Source organism: Dendrobates tinctorius, unplaced genomic scaffold, assembly GCF_039654945.1.
Source record: "Dendrobates tinctorius isolate UK_male_01 unplaced genomic scaffold, ASM3965494v1 ptg000011l, whole genome shotgun sequence".
NCBI lineage: Eukaryota > Metazoa > Chordata > Amphibia > Anura > Dendrobatidae > Dendrobates > Dendrobates tinctorius.
In genome coordinates, this window is record NW_027361679.1 from 6,237,501 (window position 1) to 6,252,916 (window position 15,416).

At 41.9% G+C, this 15,416-nt stretch overlaps 1 protein-coding gene across 2 annotated transcripts in view; it reads right to left on the minus strand.

Annotated features, from left to right (window-relative positions):
* The window catches only part of LOC141100839 (alcohol dehydrogenase 1-like), a 170,069-nt gene that overhangs the window by 63,051 nt on the left and 91,602 nt on the right, over positions 1-15,416 (minus strand). The window contains exons 4-7 of one of the 2 annotated variants that reach the window (XM_073589536.1): positions 13,592-13,679; positions 3,026-3,245; positions 1,574-1,834; positions 219-354 (exon numbers count right to left, since the gene is read on the minus strand). In XM_073589536.1, the coding sequence (XP_073445637.1) occupies positions 219-354; positions 1,574-1,834; positions 3,026-3,245; positions 13,592-13,679 (705 nt within the window). The remainder of the gene's footprint in view (positions 1-218; positions 355-1,573; positions 1,835-3,025; positions 3,246-13,591; positions 13,680-15,416) is intronic. The other variant, XM_073589528.1, reaches the window with a different exon arrangement.

Sequence of the window (15,416 nt, forward strand, 5' to 3'; positions counted from 1 at the left end):
CTGCATACTACTGCAGATTTTGAAGGCGTTTATATTTAAAAGTCATATTGCTAAGAAACCTGTGGCTACACCTGAACGGTTTGAGGACACAGGGTTTAATCTCTCAACAATACTTTCCATTATTTTGGTTTTAAGCTCCTTGATTGCACTTCCCACATATTTAGTAAAGTGACTTCATAATGGAAGCTCTCTTTCAAGATGTATTGATCTCCTCATACCTCCAAAAATGCTCCCTTTCCATGTACGACCTGTGAAGAGTAGATATGGATCAAAAGTTATATGTGCATTTGGAGGTGCCTCGCCTATGATGACGCTGGTTCCATACCCCATGTGAGTACACTCCAATGCGGCTTTCTAAATTAAAAAATACAGTAAAACATGACATTAGAATCGTACTAAAGTGTAAACTCTTAACTGTGTCTGCTGCTCTTATTCACACCAGATCGAAAAATATTTCTGTATATATGCCAGAAATATTTTCAGACGAGTTTTATGGGATGCAGCAAAATATTATAAAGAATATATGGAAGTTAGTAATATACTTTTATTTTCACCCGAAAGACCTGTCATGAAGTTCATGTTGCCAGGAAATTTCATATATTGGGAAACTGTTGAAAGGGAGTTTCTTGAAAACATTTTGCATAGTTCCTTGGCATATTTGTGTGTTTGGAAGAAAATGGTTTCCTTCTTCTGCAACTTCCATCAATCAGCTATAACCTGCTGGATAATCTGACCCTGATGCATATGCAGTAGAAAACGAAAGGGTAATTCACAAGATTTAAAGTTATCTCCTATTAACAAAATAGGTTATAAACTTGTAGAACGTGGAGGTTCTGCCATTGGAATTTTCATTGCTCTTATTAAAGAAGTCAATAAGTGATTTATTGCTGCACCATACTGATCTCAGATTCCATAGCAAAAACCTAATGACACATTTCCTTTAACTACCTGTAAGAAAGCAAGAGGTAAGGTCATGGATACTATGTATGTGTCACTGAGGTCGAGTGGCCACAGAAATTTACATCCCAGGAAGCCTGTATCAGTAACACTAGGTTACTTAGAGGGTTTTTATTTGACTGTATTTTGGGTCCAGGATTTAGGAGAAACCAAAAGAAACTGGGTGAGAAAGGTCATTCCCATACTCCAGTCGAGGTCTTACAGGCATAATAACAGACAGCTGGATTAACTTAGCAGAGTGTAGGGTGTTGAGGCTGGAGAAAAACAGAGCTGGTGTATACTCTGTGTTATAGCCTGAGAGGCTCCTGTGACACCAAGTTGGTGAGACCTTTTTGATTTATAAGTGCTGAAGAAAGCTGTTTCCATTTTTGGTCTGTAAAGTTTATGAAGGACAATAAACTTTATTCTGTTTTTACGTCAATAAGAATAAAGGCCAAACAGCACCAGAGGTTAGGATCATCCTGATTTGACTACACCTTGATACTGGAGGGATGGCTTTTATTCTTTTTTGACCAGAAACAGTGCTTAATAAGTACCCTATTTATTTATATGCATATATGCACTATTGCTTTTACAGCATTTTTTTCAGTTGAATGAAACAACCAAGTATACTTGCCATAACATCTGTGCTTCCGATACACTCAAAAGAATAATGTACTCCATGTCCTGTCATTTCAATTATGACATCCTCTACCGGCTTGCTGTAATCCTTTGGGTTGATGCAATCTGTAGCACCAAATGCCATTGCCGTTACAAACTTGCTGCTGTTTATATCTATGGCTATTATTCTTGAAGCTCCAGATAGTTTACAGCCTATAATGGCTGACAGGCCAATGGCTCCTAAACCGAATATTGCACAGGAAGAGCCCGGTTCTACCTACACAGACACAAAACAAAGTTTATTAGATTTATCATGCAGTCTTTATGCCAAGTCATGGATTGTGTATATTTAGTGCCAAGCTATGGCTCATATAAAATTGTGCACATTTAAGGACACCTTTTAGCTTAAGGGCTTGTGCACACGTTGCAGATTTGGTACATTTTTACCATGCAGATTTGCTGTCAAAACATGCCAAATTTCCGTTTTGTTTTTTACTTCACAAATAAATGCAAGTCATATCAAAGCGCTTCTTCCCTGGTGGCCATCTGTGCACACGGAGGACATCAATGTGTGCTCTCCGTGTGCACGTGTGTGGGACATTTTGCCATCCGTGGGGATGGGAAAAAACGAACATATCAGCTTGTTTTGCCCACGGACACACGGTGCGTGGAAACACATTGACATGTGAACAGACCTATTCATTTGAATGGGTCTACGTGAGAACATGTCTCCGGTATGTGTGAAAACTGTCACCACACGTACGGGAGACACGGACGTGTGAAAGAGGCTTAGCAGACAGTTCATTGGTGAACACGGATGTAAAGTGCCTGTTTACTATCTCAACCTTTTCTTTATCCTGTGTAATTATCTTGTTGTTGTCGGGGCTGAGACTATCTGTTTTTATTTTTTTTGGCATTGATGTATTTATAAAAAATGTTGGGATCTTTTTTTAATGTCGTTGGCGATTTGTTTCCTTCTAGATAACTTTGCTAGCTTGATTTCTTTTTTTACATTTCTTATTTAGATCTTTATACTCCTGAAATGCTATTTCTTTATTCTCATTTTTCAAGATATTGAAAGGTTCTGGAACAAACACCTCACAGATACCCGATCATATGCACCTTTCACAGTCTTGTAGGTGTAATGTGTAGTTGTTCCTATACTCTTGTCCATAAAGTGTTTTTTTCTGCATTGTGATATTTGATAAGTTAGAAAATGCTGCATTTGATTTACAATTTTGCTATAAAAGTTTTTTTATTTTTGCCACAACGTAAGCAGCAAAGCTCCTTTAGCAGCATTGAGATGGTAGTGCTGTTGTATTGTTGTGTACAAAAAAATTTACGTAAACAGATATTACATGTAGTAATGATAATTACTACTATATCTTCCTTTATAAAGAGTTTCTTGGACTAATATTGTATTTAATATATGCAATATAGTATGTAAAGAATGTAAGAAATTCCTCACCTTTGCCGTATTGACAGCTGCTCCATATCCAGTGGGAAATCCACAACCAAAAAGACACGCTTTGTCTAGTGGTGCCCGGTCATCAATCTTTGCAACAGCATCAGTAGGTACTACAGTATATTCTGAGAAAGTACTTGTCCATAAAAAGTGATGCACGCTCTTCCCCTTGCATGAAAACCTTGTAGTTTTATCGGGCATTACGTTTTGGGATTCACTCATGCTGTATTCAAAAAAGATGGGGAGAAATGCATAGGATTCAGGAGGTTAATTCAGCATTTTCTTTGTTCGGAAAGAAATCCATGTCAGAAGAATATGTTGATTAGTTTAAAAAGCATTCACATTCATACTATACATTTTATATTATTTTCATTGGGCAAATATATCTCAATCACACATTTCCCTGGAACCTTTTTTTTGCAACACAGTATATGGTGCGCTGTAACACTACTAGTGTATAGCAGAGAGGTACAGTGTACAGTTGCATGCATTTCAGTTTATGATTTTTTTTATTAACATGCCCCGCTGCTTAATGTAGGGAGATGGACCGGGCTGGTGGTGTCCCTCTCATATCAGGGCCAGAACTGTCGGGACTGTCACCATTGTTTCCGGGGGAAGGACTTTCCGACTAGAAGAGACCTTTACACCTGACTGCAGGGAGCGGGTGTGAGATAAAAGGGACAGTGTGCACCAGAACAGTGCTCTTGGCAGGAAGACAGCGTGTGTGACAGGAGAAGGTTGACTCCTTCTCCCCAGATCGACACCAACAAGCAGGCCCACATTGCACTCTCCATTTCCCCACGCATACAGACTGTGTACCTCAAGAGACCACTATTCCTGTCGTCTCTGATGTGACTAAGACAAACCATTCCGTATGGCTTACAGCTTCTGGCCAGCGACATACTACTTACCCAACACACCCAACAGTGCACGTTCAAGCAGGTAGCGTGACTGCGGCCTTCACTCCGGGACTTAGTACACCAACCGTGGTGCAGCAGATAACCACTCAAGCAGTACCTTTTTCCAGGACCACAAGACTATGTGTGAGAAGGCCAGGATATGTCACTCCCGTCAAGAGACAGTGCTTCACCTTTCTCCAGTACCAGTTTGGGAACTTCACGCATCATCTACGACACCATCGTGGGATTTTCCAGCCTCCACCGTCCGGGAATCGCAGACTGATAAACTAACCCTTTATTTGAACTCATACTATTACTCTATTGTTCATTTATATTAGATCCCTCCCTGCGTGGAGTATTTACTGTTATAACAACTCTTTATAAAATACCCGTTTTCTCTTGCTCTGCCTCCTGCTCATCACTGCATCCCGCATTCCTGCTAGACCCTTACACTAACAAAAGGTGTGAACATGGTCTTGTAGACTAGTACAGTTTTCTTTGACTTGTGGGGGTGTCGATAGTTTGCCATAGCAGCTGATTGCCTCCTTAAGGCCCCCATGGGTGCCAACTTAGAATTCCTGTGAATCCCAGCCATTGGTAGAGTTTCAGAGGTGACCTGGTTTTTCATGATACACAATACTGTTGAATTGCAGTATATAAAACAATTGATTGCAAGTTCTAGTCCCTTAAAGGGTGTTACACCCAGTCCCTGTCCTGGCTCTGCGCCTCGGTCTGCTGCTGCTCCCCGTTCAGGGCACTCACCTCGTGCCTTGCACTCTGTGCCTGTGCAGGAGCTGGCTCCCTGTGTGTCCCATCCTGCTTCTCAGCGTTCAGTTCTCTCCCCTTCCCCCACCTCCTGGCGTCCTGTTGGCAGGTCTTCAGCCAGAGCTATTAGAGCACGCGCGCATGCCCCCCTGGCTTCTTAAAGGGACAGCGTGCATTTTTCAAAATAAGCAATTAGCCAATGGCAGCGCACTGGCTGCTCTTTCTGGCCTCTCCTCCATAGGGAGAGCGCCGGAGCAACGAGTATCAATCATTGCTACATCTGGTTCTGTTGCTAACCTGTCTGCACTGCTTATCAGTCTCTGTGCATTTTCTTATGCTGTCTGTCTCCACAGAAATATCTGAATCCTGATAACCCTGGTTATATCTGCAATCATCTGGGCGAAAGCCATCCCATTCCGCCAACAGCCATCCAAGTCCGAGAACTGAGTCAAGGTTACCGGAGCCAGCTACACACCATCTACCCGGATCCAGGACCCGTCTCATTATGAACTCTGCTGTCATTTCAGTTATTCCTTTTGGTCCCACTGGGACAGCCGCCATGTGTCCGGGGTCTAACTGGAGGTAGCACCTGTGTCCTCCAAGTATATCATTCTGGTCCTGTCTGAGGGGCTTTACTACGAGTACCCGGGGCTCACTAGTTACGCCCCTTTCGGAGCCCCCCGGACCGTGGTCCCGAGGTTCCACTTTACAAATAAACAACGAATGTGAACTTCACCATCTCTGCCTCCGCTTCCATTCATTACAAAGGGACTAAAGAAATCTATAAAAAAAAACCTTAAAATTTGATTCACTCCTCGTTTCCCCCATTAAAGAAGAAATAAAAAAAGCATTTTCGCTATTGTTTCATCTGTAATAGTCCAGTATATAAAATATAAATATAAATTATTTCATTTTATATGACAGCGACAAAAAAATATTATTTTTTCACCATTATACCCTACTTGAATTTTATCACATTTTTTCAGTGCATTGCACGATCAAATGAATTATAGCATTCGAAACTACAACACATTTGTACAAAAAAATAAGCCACATATTATGGCTCTTGGAAGGTATGCCTCTTATTAGAAAAGGAGGAGAAAATCAAATAGGATAAAATTAAAATAGCTGCATTAGTAAGGCCACAGTATCTTCACACATTGAGGTTTTGCTGTGGTTTTTTTTTCTGCAGGCAAAACCTGCTCTCTTGGCAGTAAAGAAGCTGTTTACAAAAAGCAGGTTTTGCTGCATTTTTACTGCGTTTTTCAGGATCCCAAAGTTAAGCTTTGCTTCCACCACAGAAGTATAAACACAGGTCACCAATGTAAGACATGTGTGAAACCACAAAACCATTTTTGGAAAAAGGTAAACTTGATCAAATTATTTAGTAAAAAAAGATTTTTATGCCTCAAAAAAAAAATTAGTGACTACTCTGCAAAACCTGATACCTGCGTTTTATACTGCATTTTTGCACTTACTCAATGCTGGGTGAAAAACGCTGCAAAAACGCTGAAAGAAGTGACATGATGAAGTTTTAAAAAGCCAAATCAGTCAGGGAAGACCGTTTTAAATCTTATTTTTTCACTTGCTAAATGTGAAACAGCATGCCATATCCCACCTTGTCATTTAGTGTTGTTGTTACATTGTTCTGTGATTTGAGCTGTTGTGCATGAAAAAACAAATGGTGGGGTAATTGCTACCATGATTCCACCATGCCATATTGCATCTTGTTTTTAAGTGGCAGTGAAATTCCACAGTTTGCATAGATCATGCACAATAAAAAAATAAGAATTTTTTCTGTTGCAAAACGTGATACAGTCCGTCGTATTCCACATTGTAATTTTGTGGCGGTGACATTAAACTGTCTGCAAACCTCATGTACATAAAAATAAATAATTTTTTCATCCCACCATATCCCATTTTGTCATTTAGTGGCAATTAAATTGTTCTGGGTGCACACCTGTTGCACATTAAATAATTTTATGTATTTTTTTACAAACGTGATACAGCAGCCGAGATCAGAGTTTGAAATTGTTTTGAGCCTATCTTCTAGATTACAAACATTTTTTTTGGTTACTAACTAACATTACTAACATGATACAATAGGGGAGATCTCATTTTTAAATTGTTTGGAGCATCTATTCTATATTATACACGTCTCATCCACAGGATCCACAAAAATTCTTCTGTTACTAACGTCATCCAGTAAGGGACATCACTTTTTGAAATTATTTGTAGCATCTAGTCAATGTTATTTTGGACCTCATCCACAAGCCCAAAAAAGTTGTCGGTTACTAACGTTATACAGTAGGGGAGATCTAACTTAAAAGTTGTTTGGAGCATATCTTCTTTGTTATACAGCCCTCATCCACACTTAAACAATTCTTTTTTTTCTGTTACAACGTCATACAGGAGAGTAGATCTCACTTATAAATTGTTTGGAGCATCTAGTCTATGTTATACAGCCCTCATCCACACTGAAACAATTCTTTCATCTGTGACTAATGAGATTCAGCAAGCCATATTTCATCTTATCATTTAGTGTTGCTGAAATTCAGATGTGTGCAGAGGTGGTGCAGCGTATAAGATCAAATTTTTAGTTGCAAATACTGTGCTCCTAGCTATCTATCTGAGAAACATGATTGGGAAAAAGTGAGGTAGTGGCGGAAGGGGGATTAAGTGTGGTGTTCAAGTTGTATGTGGGTTAGGTGGTAATGTTTGGGAAAGCACTAGTGAACCAACAACATCACGTCCTATCCAAAGACAACTGACAACTTCTGTTACAGGATGTTGTTTTTTGAAGTGTGCTGCATTGTTTTCATGTAAGTGCAATCTGTGATATCTTTAGAGGGGATTCTGTGTCTGCTGTTGCTCCTGCTGCAGATGTTAACACTAATTTGGGGAAATGTGGACACTCTTGCTTGGGTGTACATCTGCTGTGTTGGATATAGTGTAAGACCTTTCGGTCCCTATTTTACTATTTCTACTGTGTTGAAATTGGTGACACTTTGTTGATGTCTGCCACTAATTTTTCAAAATGTGAACCCTCCTGGTTGGGTGTACATCTGCTGGGTTGGGTGTAGTGGAAGACCTATTGGTCCCTATTATACTATTTCTACTGTGTTGAAATTAATGTCACTTTGTTGGTGTCTGCCAATAAATTTTTGGAAATGTGTAGACTGCTGGTTGGGTCTCCTTCATGTGAGTTGCCTATAGCAGTAGGCCTCTGATACCAGCAGTCCTACACTCTCTTTGAGTCAACTACCTGTGTTATTATCCCTAAATTTTTCTGACAATAGTAATCTACAAAACTGATATTTGTACCACCTGAGTGGTCGCTTTACAGACATTACTGGCAGTGTATCCGTATTTCTTTGGAGTATGGGTAGAAAAATAAGTACTGGGAGGAAACCTTTGCAAACATGGGGAGAACATACAAACTCATTGCAGATGATGTCCTTGGTGGGGTTGGAACACAGTACTGGGGTTGGAACACAGTAATGTTTTTGCGTTGATGACTCGATGTTCATGGGGTTGGAAGCCTATCACTGCAATGCAAACAATGTGCCTCACTGATATCTTGGGGAAGCATGTTTTGATACTGCAGTATGGGCGCGTCCCTTTCCAGGGGGAGAAGCAACTGACAAAAATTTACTTTTGCATCGTGGGTAGAACACACTGGCAAACCAGTAGTCAGCACTATTTAAAATCATAACTATACAGATAACAATAATGTTGCAGATAGTGCTGCAAGAAGACTCTCATGGGTCGGTCTATTTCATGAGGTCCAACTCCACAGTGTGGAAGTGGCCAGATAACGCTCAAGCTTTCTTCCTCCTTCCCCTCCTGACAACCACGGACAACAAAGAGGGAATCATTATCGTCTTCATCTCCTAACTGTTGCACATCCATCACCTCTTCCTTCTTGTCCTATTCATGGTCCTTCTCCATTTGTTCCTCACATGACAACTGCCTGTGAGATGACAGACTTGAACTTATAGAAATTAACCCTAAAGGCATCCTCCTCTGCTTCCTCTTCTTCCCCCAGAACCACCACCACCTCCCCACCAAGACTATTCAAAGTATGCTCCAGCATGTAGATGACAGTAATAGTGATGCTGATGACAGCATCCATCATAGCTAACTATCTTAGTAGCCATTTTGAAAACGTGCAGAAGGGTGCAGTGGTCCTTCATCTGTGTCCACACCGCAAGTGTGAATTGCACCACGTCCATACTGTGTTGGTCTCAGTGCTGCTGCCACAGTCACTGCCACATGTGCAGAGTTTAATTCCACAGAGTGGTAACATCACATATCAACTGGTTAACCAGTAGTCCCAAAGATCTCCATACCAACTGAAGTGGAATGGTGGAAGTGAGCACACAATGACAGTGGATTCTGCATCAGCGCATCCAGGCTGGGACAATGGCTTATAAATTGCTGTACCATCAGCCTGAGGAAGCAAGCCATACAAGGGATGTGTGTGAGGATGGCCCGACATAGAGCCGTCACCAGGTTTTCACCGTTATCGCACATGGCCTTTCTTTGCTCCAGATTGAGTGTAGTCAGCCATAGCTCAAACTCGGCATGGATAGCTGTCCACAACTCTTTATCTCTATGACTACAATCTTCAAGGTATATTCATTTAAACACTGCCTGATTGCAGTGAGCCCTGGCTGCATAGTATGGATATGTGGGATTCGCTCTGCAGTGTTGGAACGTTTATTTCATAAAGGCAGAGGTTGAGGGTGTAGGTGGAGGCCCTAGAGGAGGTGGAGGAGGTAGAAGCACTGGATGAAGTGTTGGATACAGATGTTTGTTCCGCCAGCCCTGGGGATTTCAAGACTTGGTGTCTAGTGACCCCTTGGTGTCTAGTACTTTAGTTCTCCATCCCCTGGTGTGTACTATATTAATTCTTCAACCCAACCTGTTTAGTAGTTTACTTCTCCAACCCTTGTTGTCTATTTGTTTAGTAATAAATCTTATGCTGTGTAGTGGTTTAGTTCTCCATTGCTCCTACAGCCACCAGAGTCATCCAGTCATCAAGATGTAATGCCCCTGTCCATTCTTGCTCATCCAGGTGTCAGTGTTGAAATGCACCCTGGCAGACATAGAATTTTTCATGGATGGGGTGATGTTGTCTGCGACTTGCTGGTATAGCGGAGGTACATCTTTCTTAGAGAAGTAATGGCGACTAGGCAACTGGTACTGGGGGACTGCTATGGCCATCAGCTTTTGGAAACTATTTCTATCCACAAGGTGGAAAGGTTGCATTTCCATGGCCAACAGATTGGAATGACCATGCAATAATCACAGAGATCACAGGCCATGAGTCGTCCAGGCAATGACATGATTGGGCAACAATCATCTGAGGAGGCCGCAGGCTGTTAACTATAATTAGTTATTTGAAAAGTAATAGTGAGCGTACGATTTATCCACCTCTGGAGAAGAACGCATGGAATATGTGTATATCCTGCAGCTATGGTCATTGCTAACTCCACGATAACCCCACATGCCTTGCTACCACCAACAATCCAAATATAGGCCCATTGGATGCCATTCTTCTATTGAGGTTGACACCATCAGGATCTTCAATCCCCTCTCCCTCCGAGTAGCGGTCATATACCGTCCCCCAGGCTCACCCACTCACTTCCTTGACCACCTTTCTGCCTTGCTGCCACACTTCATGTCCTCAGGATTGCCAACCCTTATCCTGGGAGACTTCAACAGCCCCACCTCGCCAACTACATTTCCCCAACTACATCCCAGCTTCTAACTGTAGCCACTTATCGTGACCTCTCACAACTTTCAATGTCTGAGACACTCAAAGACGGTCTTTGTCCGGCTCCATTAAATCTCCTACCTAGATAACTCACCTTTTAACCTTTCTCCCCAATGAAATTAGGAGTATAACCACAACTTATACATTTTTAGCCGCTTCCTAAAAACACATCTATTAGGGAGGCCTATCACCTTCCCTACCCTAATCAAAGTCCTTTTTATATATAACATATTCTCTACTTCTCTTAACATAATTCGCCAAATACAACCATACCCAAAAGCCTCATAGAGCCTGTATCTACCCCCATTTCCGCAAGATGGTTGGACCATCATTGTAAATAAGCACCTGTACTTTGTGTCACCCCCACCTGATTATAGATTGTAAGTAGAGATGAGCGAACATTGTTGGCTCCCTCTTTATTTGGCAAGCTATAGTGCTTAAGGAAGAAGCTGCATCTAGTCTGTCATTTTTTAAAAAGTTGGCAGATAACGTGATTTTTTACATTTTTCCTGGTTTCAAAGAAAAGGCCCAAGCTAAGCGACTGCAGACCCATGAATGCTGATGGCCATTGAGAGAGTTGGGGCTCAGGATGCATAGCTTGATGTGGTTGTATAACTCTGTGCCTGTGGAAGCCGTAACGTAACCTCCGCATCTTTGTCCTTCTCTGCTAAGCTACTCAGCTGCATGCCTCTGGGCTTACACCAAGTGTAATCTACTACCTCATTGTCATCTTCTGTTTTCCCACTCCTCACCCCGAGAGTCACCCATATCCTCTTCCTGCCCTGACAGAGTAGTACAGTGCACGGGTGCCTTAAGTATCCGAGTTTTGTCACAAATAGATCAACTCCACCCACTGGGGTTAACATCTGTTGATGAGGGTTTGGATTCTTCTCGGTCCCTACTCCATCCGGCATTGGATTAAACTGGAAAAAAATTTGGGCATTGGTGCAGATGATTTCCTTCTCTTGACTCTATGATCCTTTGAAGTACACTTCCGATGCCCATGGCATACAATGTGTGAACAGATCTAAAGACTCAGCTATCTGTGGTTCCCAACAGTCAGTTGAGTGGTTGGAGAGTTGTGACCTGGGGGAAAACAAGGGTAATTGGGGTGCCACTTCTGAGGACTGTACTGTGCTTGATGTTAAGGTGGAGGAAGAGGAGCAAAGGCCACTTGATGCAGCACTTGCCATTACTGGAGCACATGTTCTTTATGGCCCTCATCTACAAAGTGTACTGTTGTGTGGCTGCCAAAGAAAAGGAGTGGAGTATCTTGTCCAGTAAAAGAAGTTGTAAAAATGCTGCACAATTGCTAACTGCAACAAAACAAACCTACTTTTCACTCCCATATCATACCAGTTTCAAGGTGGTATCCACCGGTTGGAAGCCTCCTCTGTTATGAATGAGTCACTGTAGGAGGCAAAAACAGAAGTACTAGCTAAGTCCAGAAAACCAGAGAAGTTGGCAGCTATCGGATTGCAGACCCCTGAACCTAACAACAACAACTAGCAGTAGCCGTGGGGGGTTCCTACGGTGCCCTAGACCCCTCGATCACAGCCGGAGAACTACATAGCCTAAAGACAGAAAGGGAAATCTAAACTGCCCCAGAGCAGACCCCAAAGCAATAGGCAGCCCCCAACATATAATGACAGTGAAGCAAGATGAAAAAACACTCACACAGATAGAAAGATAGGCTGAGCAAATGATGGGGCCCAAGCTCACTAAATAGGACAGAATAGAAAAGCTGCTGTCTGCAATCCGCCAAAACCCTCTCAAAACAAGAGCCAACAGACTGATAGGGAAAAAAGCCCTGAAGACGCTAGGCTTCAAAAAGACTATATCAGTACTCAGGTATTTTCTGAAGACAGAGCAAAAAGGAATTCAGCTCACCCAGCAGGGGAAGGCAGAAATCCAGAAAAACAAGGCAAAACAAAACCAAAACACAAATGCAAAAAGCAGAGCAGAAAACTTAGCTTTTGAGGAGCAGGAATCAGACTGGTCTCCTAGAATCCCTCAGAGAAATCACCCGCAAGGCAAAAGGGCGTCAGCTGCCTTATATCCAGTCAGCAATTCCAGTCACGCAGTCATCATCATTCTGCTCAGGTGCTTTGTAATCAGCCTCACTACCTTCCTTCACCAGAAGAGGGAGTTCATCAGACTTCTATGGTGAAGGGGAAAATGAACTCACAACACTCCTCACCACACACTAACGGCTTCTGATTGGCAGCACCGGCTGTATATCTTTCTTCCTTCCATAGCCATTGGACTGATGAAGGTCTATACACGACCGAAACGTTTTGCCATTGTATACGGACTGCATTAAAGTTTCTCATGGATTCACTTTGAAGTTGAGTGCCAAGTTTGATTTTATTTAATCTATACTGGTTTGGGAACCTGCTTGTGCACCATCACAGTAGTGCAACAGTCTATTATATATCATTAGAGCATGTCACTCAACAGCTTTATCTCCTACCTGTATCGCTGTGGGTTCAAATACCAGGGAGACGCACATTTTTGTAATTGCTTTTTATTATTTTTAGTAGTTTTATAGGATCATAAAATATAACTTTTTCTTCATCTCAGTATACAGGGAGCATAGCAATAAATAGTTTTTTACAATGTATCTCTATGGACATGTATAATCTGCTTCTGAGTTCACTGCCTGCAATTGAGATCAAGATTTCCAAATTCTCCTATGTGTATCATTGTGGACTGTGGCTCCTAGATAAAGATGCAATTTGCAAACATAGAGATGCAAGTTCAAGACTTGTGGTCTTGCTCCCAGAGGAGAAAGAGATACAGACTGATGAAGAGGTGAGTATCAGAAGCCCTTATGTGGCAGGTCTGAGCACTCAAATTGGGACAGTCTTGCTAAATCTAGGACTGTGGGAAGCTATGGCACTTAGACAAGTAATACGATTGTGTTAATCCGGCCTAACGAGCAGACACAAGTCTGTCCAGATCTCAAGAGTAGGTCTTCTGGGGCCTCAGATGCCTATTCCATGAATTCTACAATGAGCCAATTAAAAGTACTAGCAACAGAGGCAGCAGCTGTTTGTGCATTGATGGGAAGAATAAATTTAAAGGCTGATTGATTGAAGTTTAGAAACAAAAAATACTTACTGTGTTTTTAGACAGCAGTTGGTGTTTGGACTAAGACAAGGACCGCACTTTCCACACTGAGGGATACAAAGCGGGATTACTTTGTCCCCTTGAAGGCAAAAAAAAAAAAAATAATAGTCAGAATTAATCAGATTATTCAATAGTAGCTTATCACTGATCTGAAGCAGTGTTTGAACAGCTTTATTTTGTACAATGCTGATCTGTTTAAATAAGATTCATAAATCTTCTTGACCACCGCTCCATTCCAACTTCTACATGTCTTTTATGTTGTTAAATGAGGCAGTAAACCATAGACGGAACACTTTAAAACTTTTTTTTAATTGACTTTTTTTAAGTTTTTATATACCATCATTTATTGAAGTATTTTTATCAGTGTATTGAAGCTTAAAGCCTTAACCGATCTAAAGGCCCTTATATACATTAGACTAACAAGGTCCAAACTGGCAGATTAAGATGGGCTTGGCCAAAAGTCTAATGTGTGAAGAGACCTCCCTACTGTCCCTAGTTGCAAGTGATGTCAAGGATAGAAGGATTCAGCATGTCTGATGTCGGACTTCCAATCATTTTGTACTCTAGAGTAAAGCCCCCGTTACACACTGCGATATCGCTAGCAATATCGCTGTAAAGTCACCGATTTTGTGACGTTACAGCGATATTACTAGCGATATCGCTGCATGTGATACTTACCTCCGACCGGCTCCCCCGCTGGTTATCGCTGATTGCGTGAGAAGCTGCTGGACCATTCCTCGTCGTCCACTTCCTGCGGCGCTTCCTGTGGTGCCGACGAGCGATGCGTGGAGCCGGGCGGGAGGACGCAGGATCGCCGCGTCTGACAGGTAAGTAGCGATCCCCGTCCCCAGCGATGTCGCTGGTGAGATCTGCCAGAGTGGCAGCTCACTAGCGACCACCTAGCGATTCACCAGTGATCCTGACCGCGTCATATCGCTGGTCGGGATCGCTGGTGAGTCGCTAGGTGTAACGGTACCCTTAAGCCACCATTAGAGATGTCTGGCAGCCGCCATCTCGTAAAGAACACAAAAGCATTTAGCAGAGTTAATGCTCCTGTTTATAGGAGAGTCCTGAAAGATTGCTGTTAATTGGCCAAATGGTTCGTCCGAATAATCAACTGACAATAATCTAAAGTGTATGGGGGCTTAATGCATCTCACAACTAAAAGGCAAATGCAATTTAGTCCAGTCAATAAAATATTTTGTGAGCTACTCTTGATACAGCTGCAGCAGCAGGACACATGATGTCACCAGAACTAATATGTATCTGGCTGTTTACCTCAAGGAGGATTGCCTAGATGTCATCGAATTTAAAACTAGTGATGCAACTTGAGGCAAATTAGCTCTTATGGTCACAATCTTCTAGGACGGATGGTTGGCGCATAAGGGACTATTAGTTCATCACAGTCGAATGGCCTCAAAACTGGCCACAACTATCATTATGTTATTAATACACAGAAAAGGTTGTCAAATATCAGCAGATTTCCTCCAATGTCCAATATATCACACATCACACTCAGTGGAGCAAAAAACCTCAGCAAAGTACATTAGGCTGGTTTCACACACCAATGAAACACAAAACTTTTTTCCACATGGAAAGACCAGGTGTAACTGCTGGGTCTCCCAACCTGAACTATCTACTTCATGGTAATATCATGGCATGTAAAACTTTGGACATCCCTGGTGAAAATGACTTTTTGTGAGCAGTTAAGGAAGCTGAAGATGAAATGATCTCTAAAAGGGCTAAAGTTAAAGATGACACATTTTCTTTGTATTTTAGGCTATACTGTATATTATATAGTAGTTTTTTACATTTT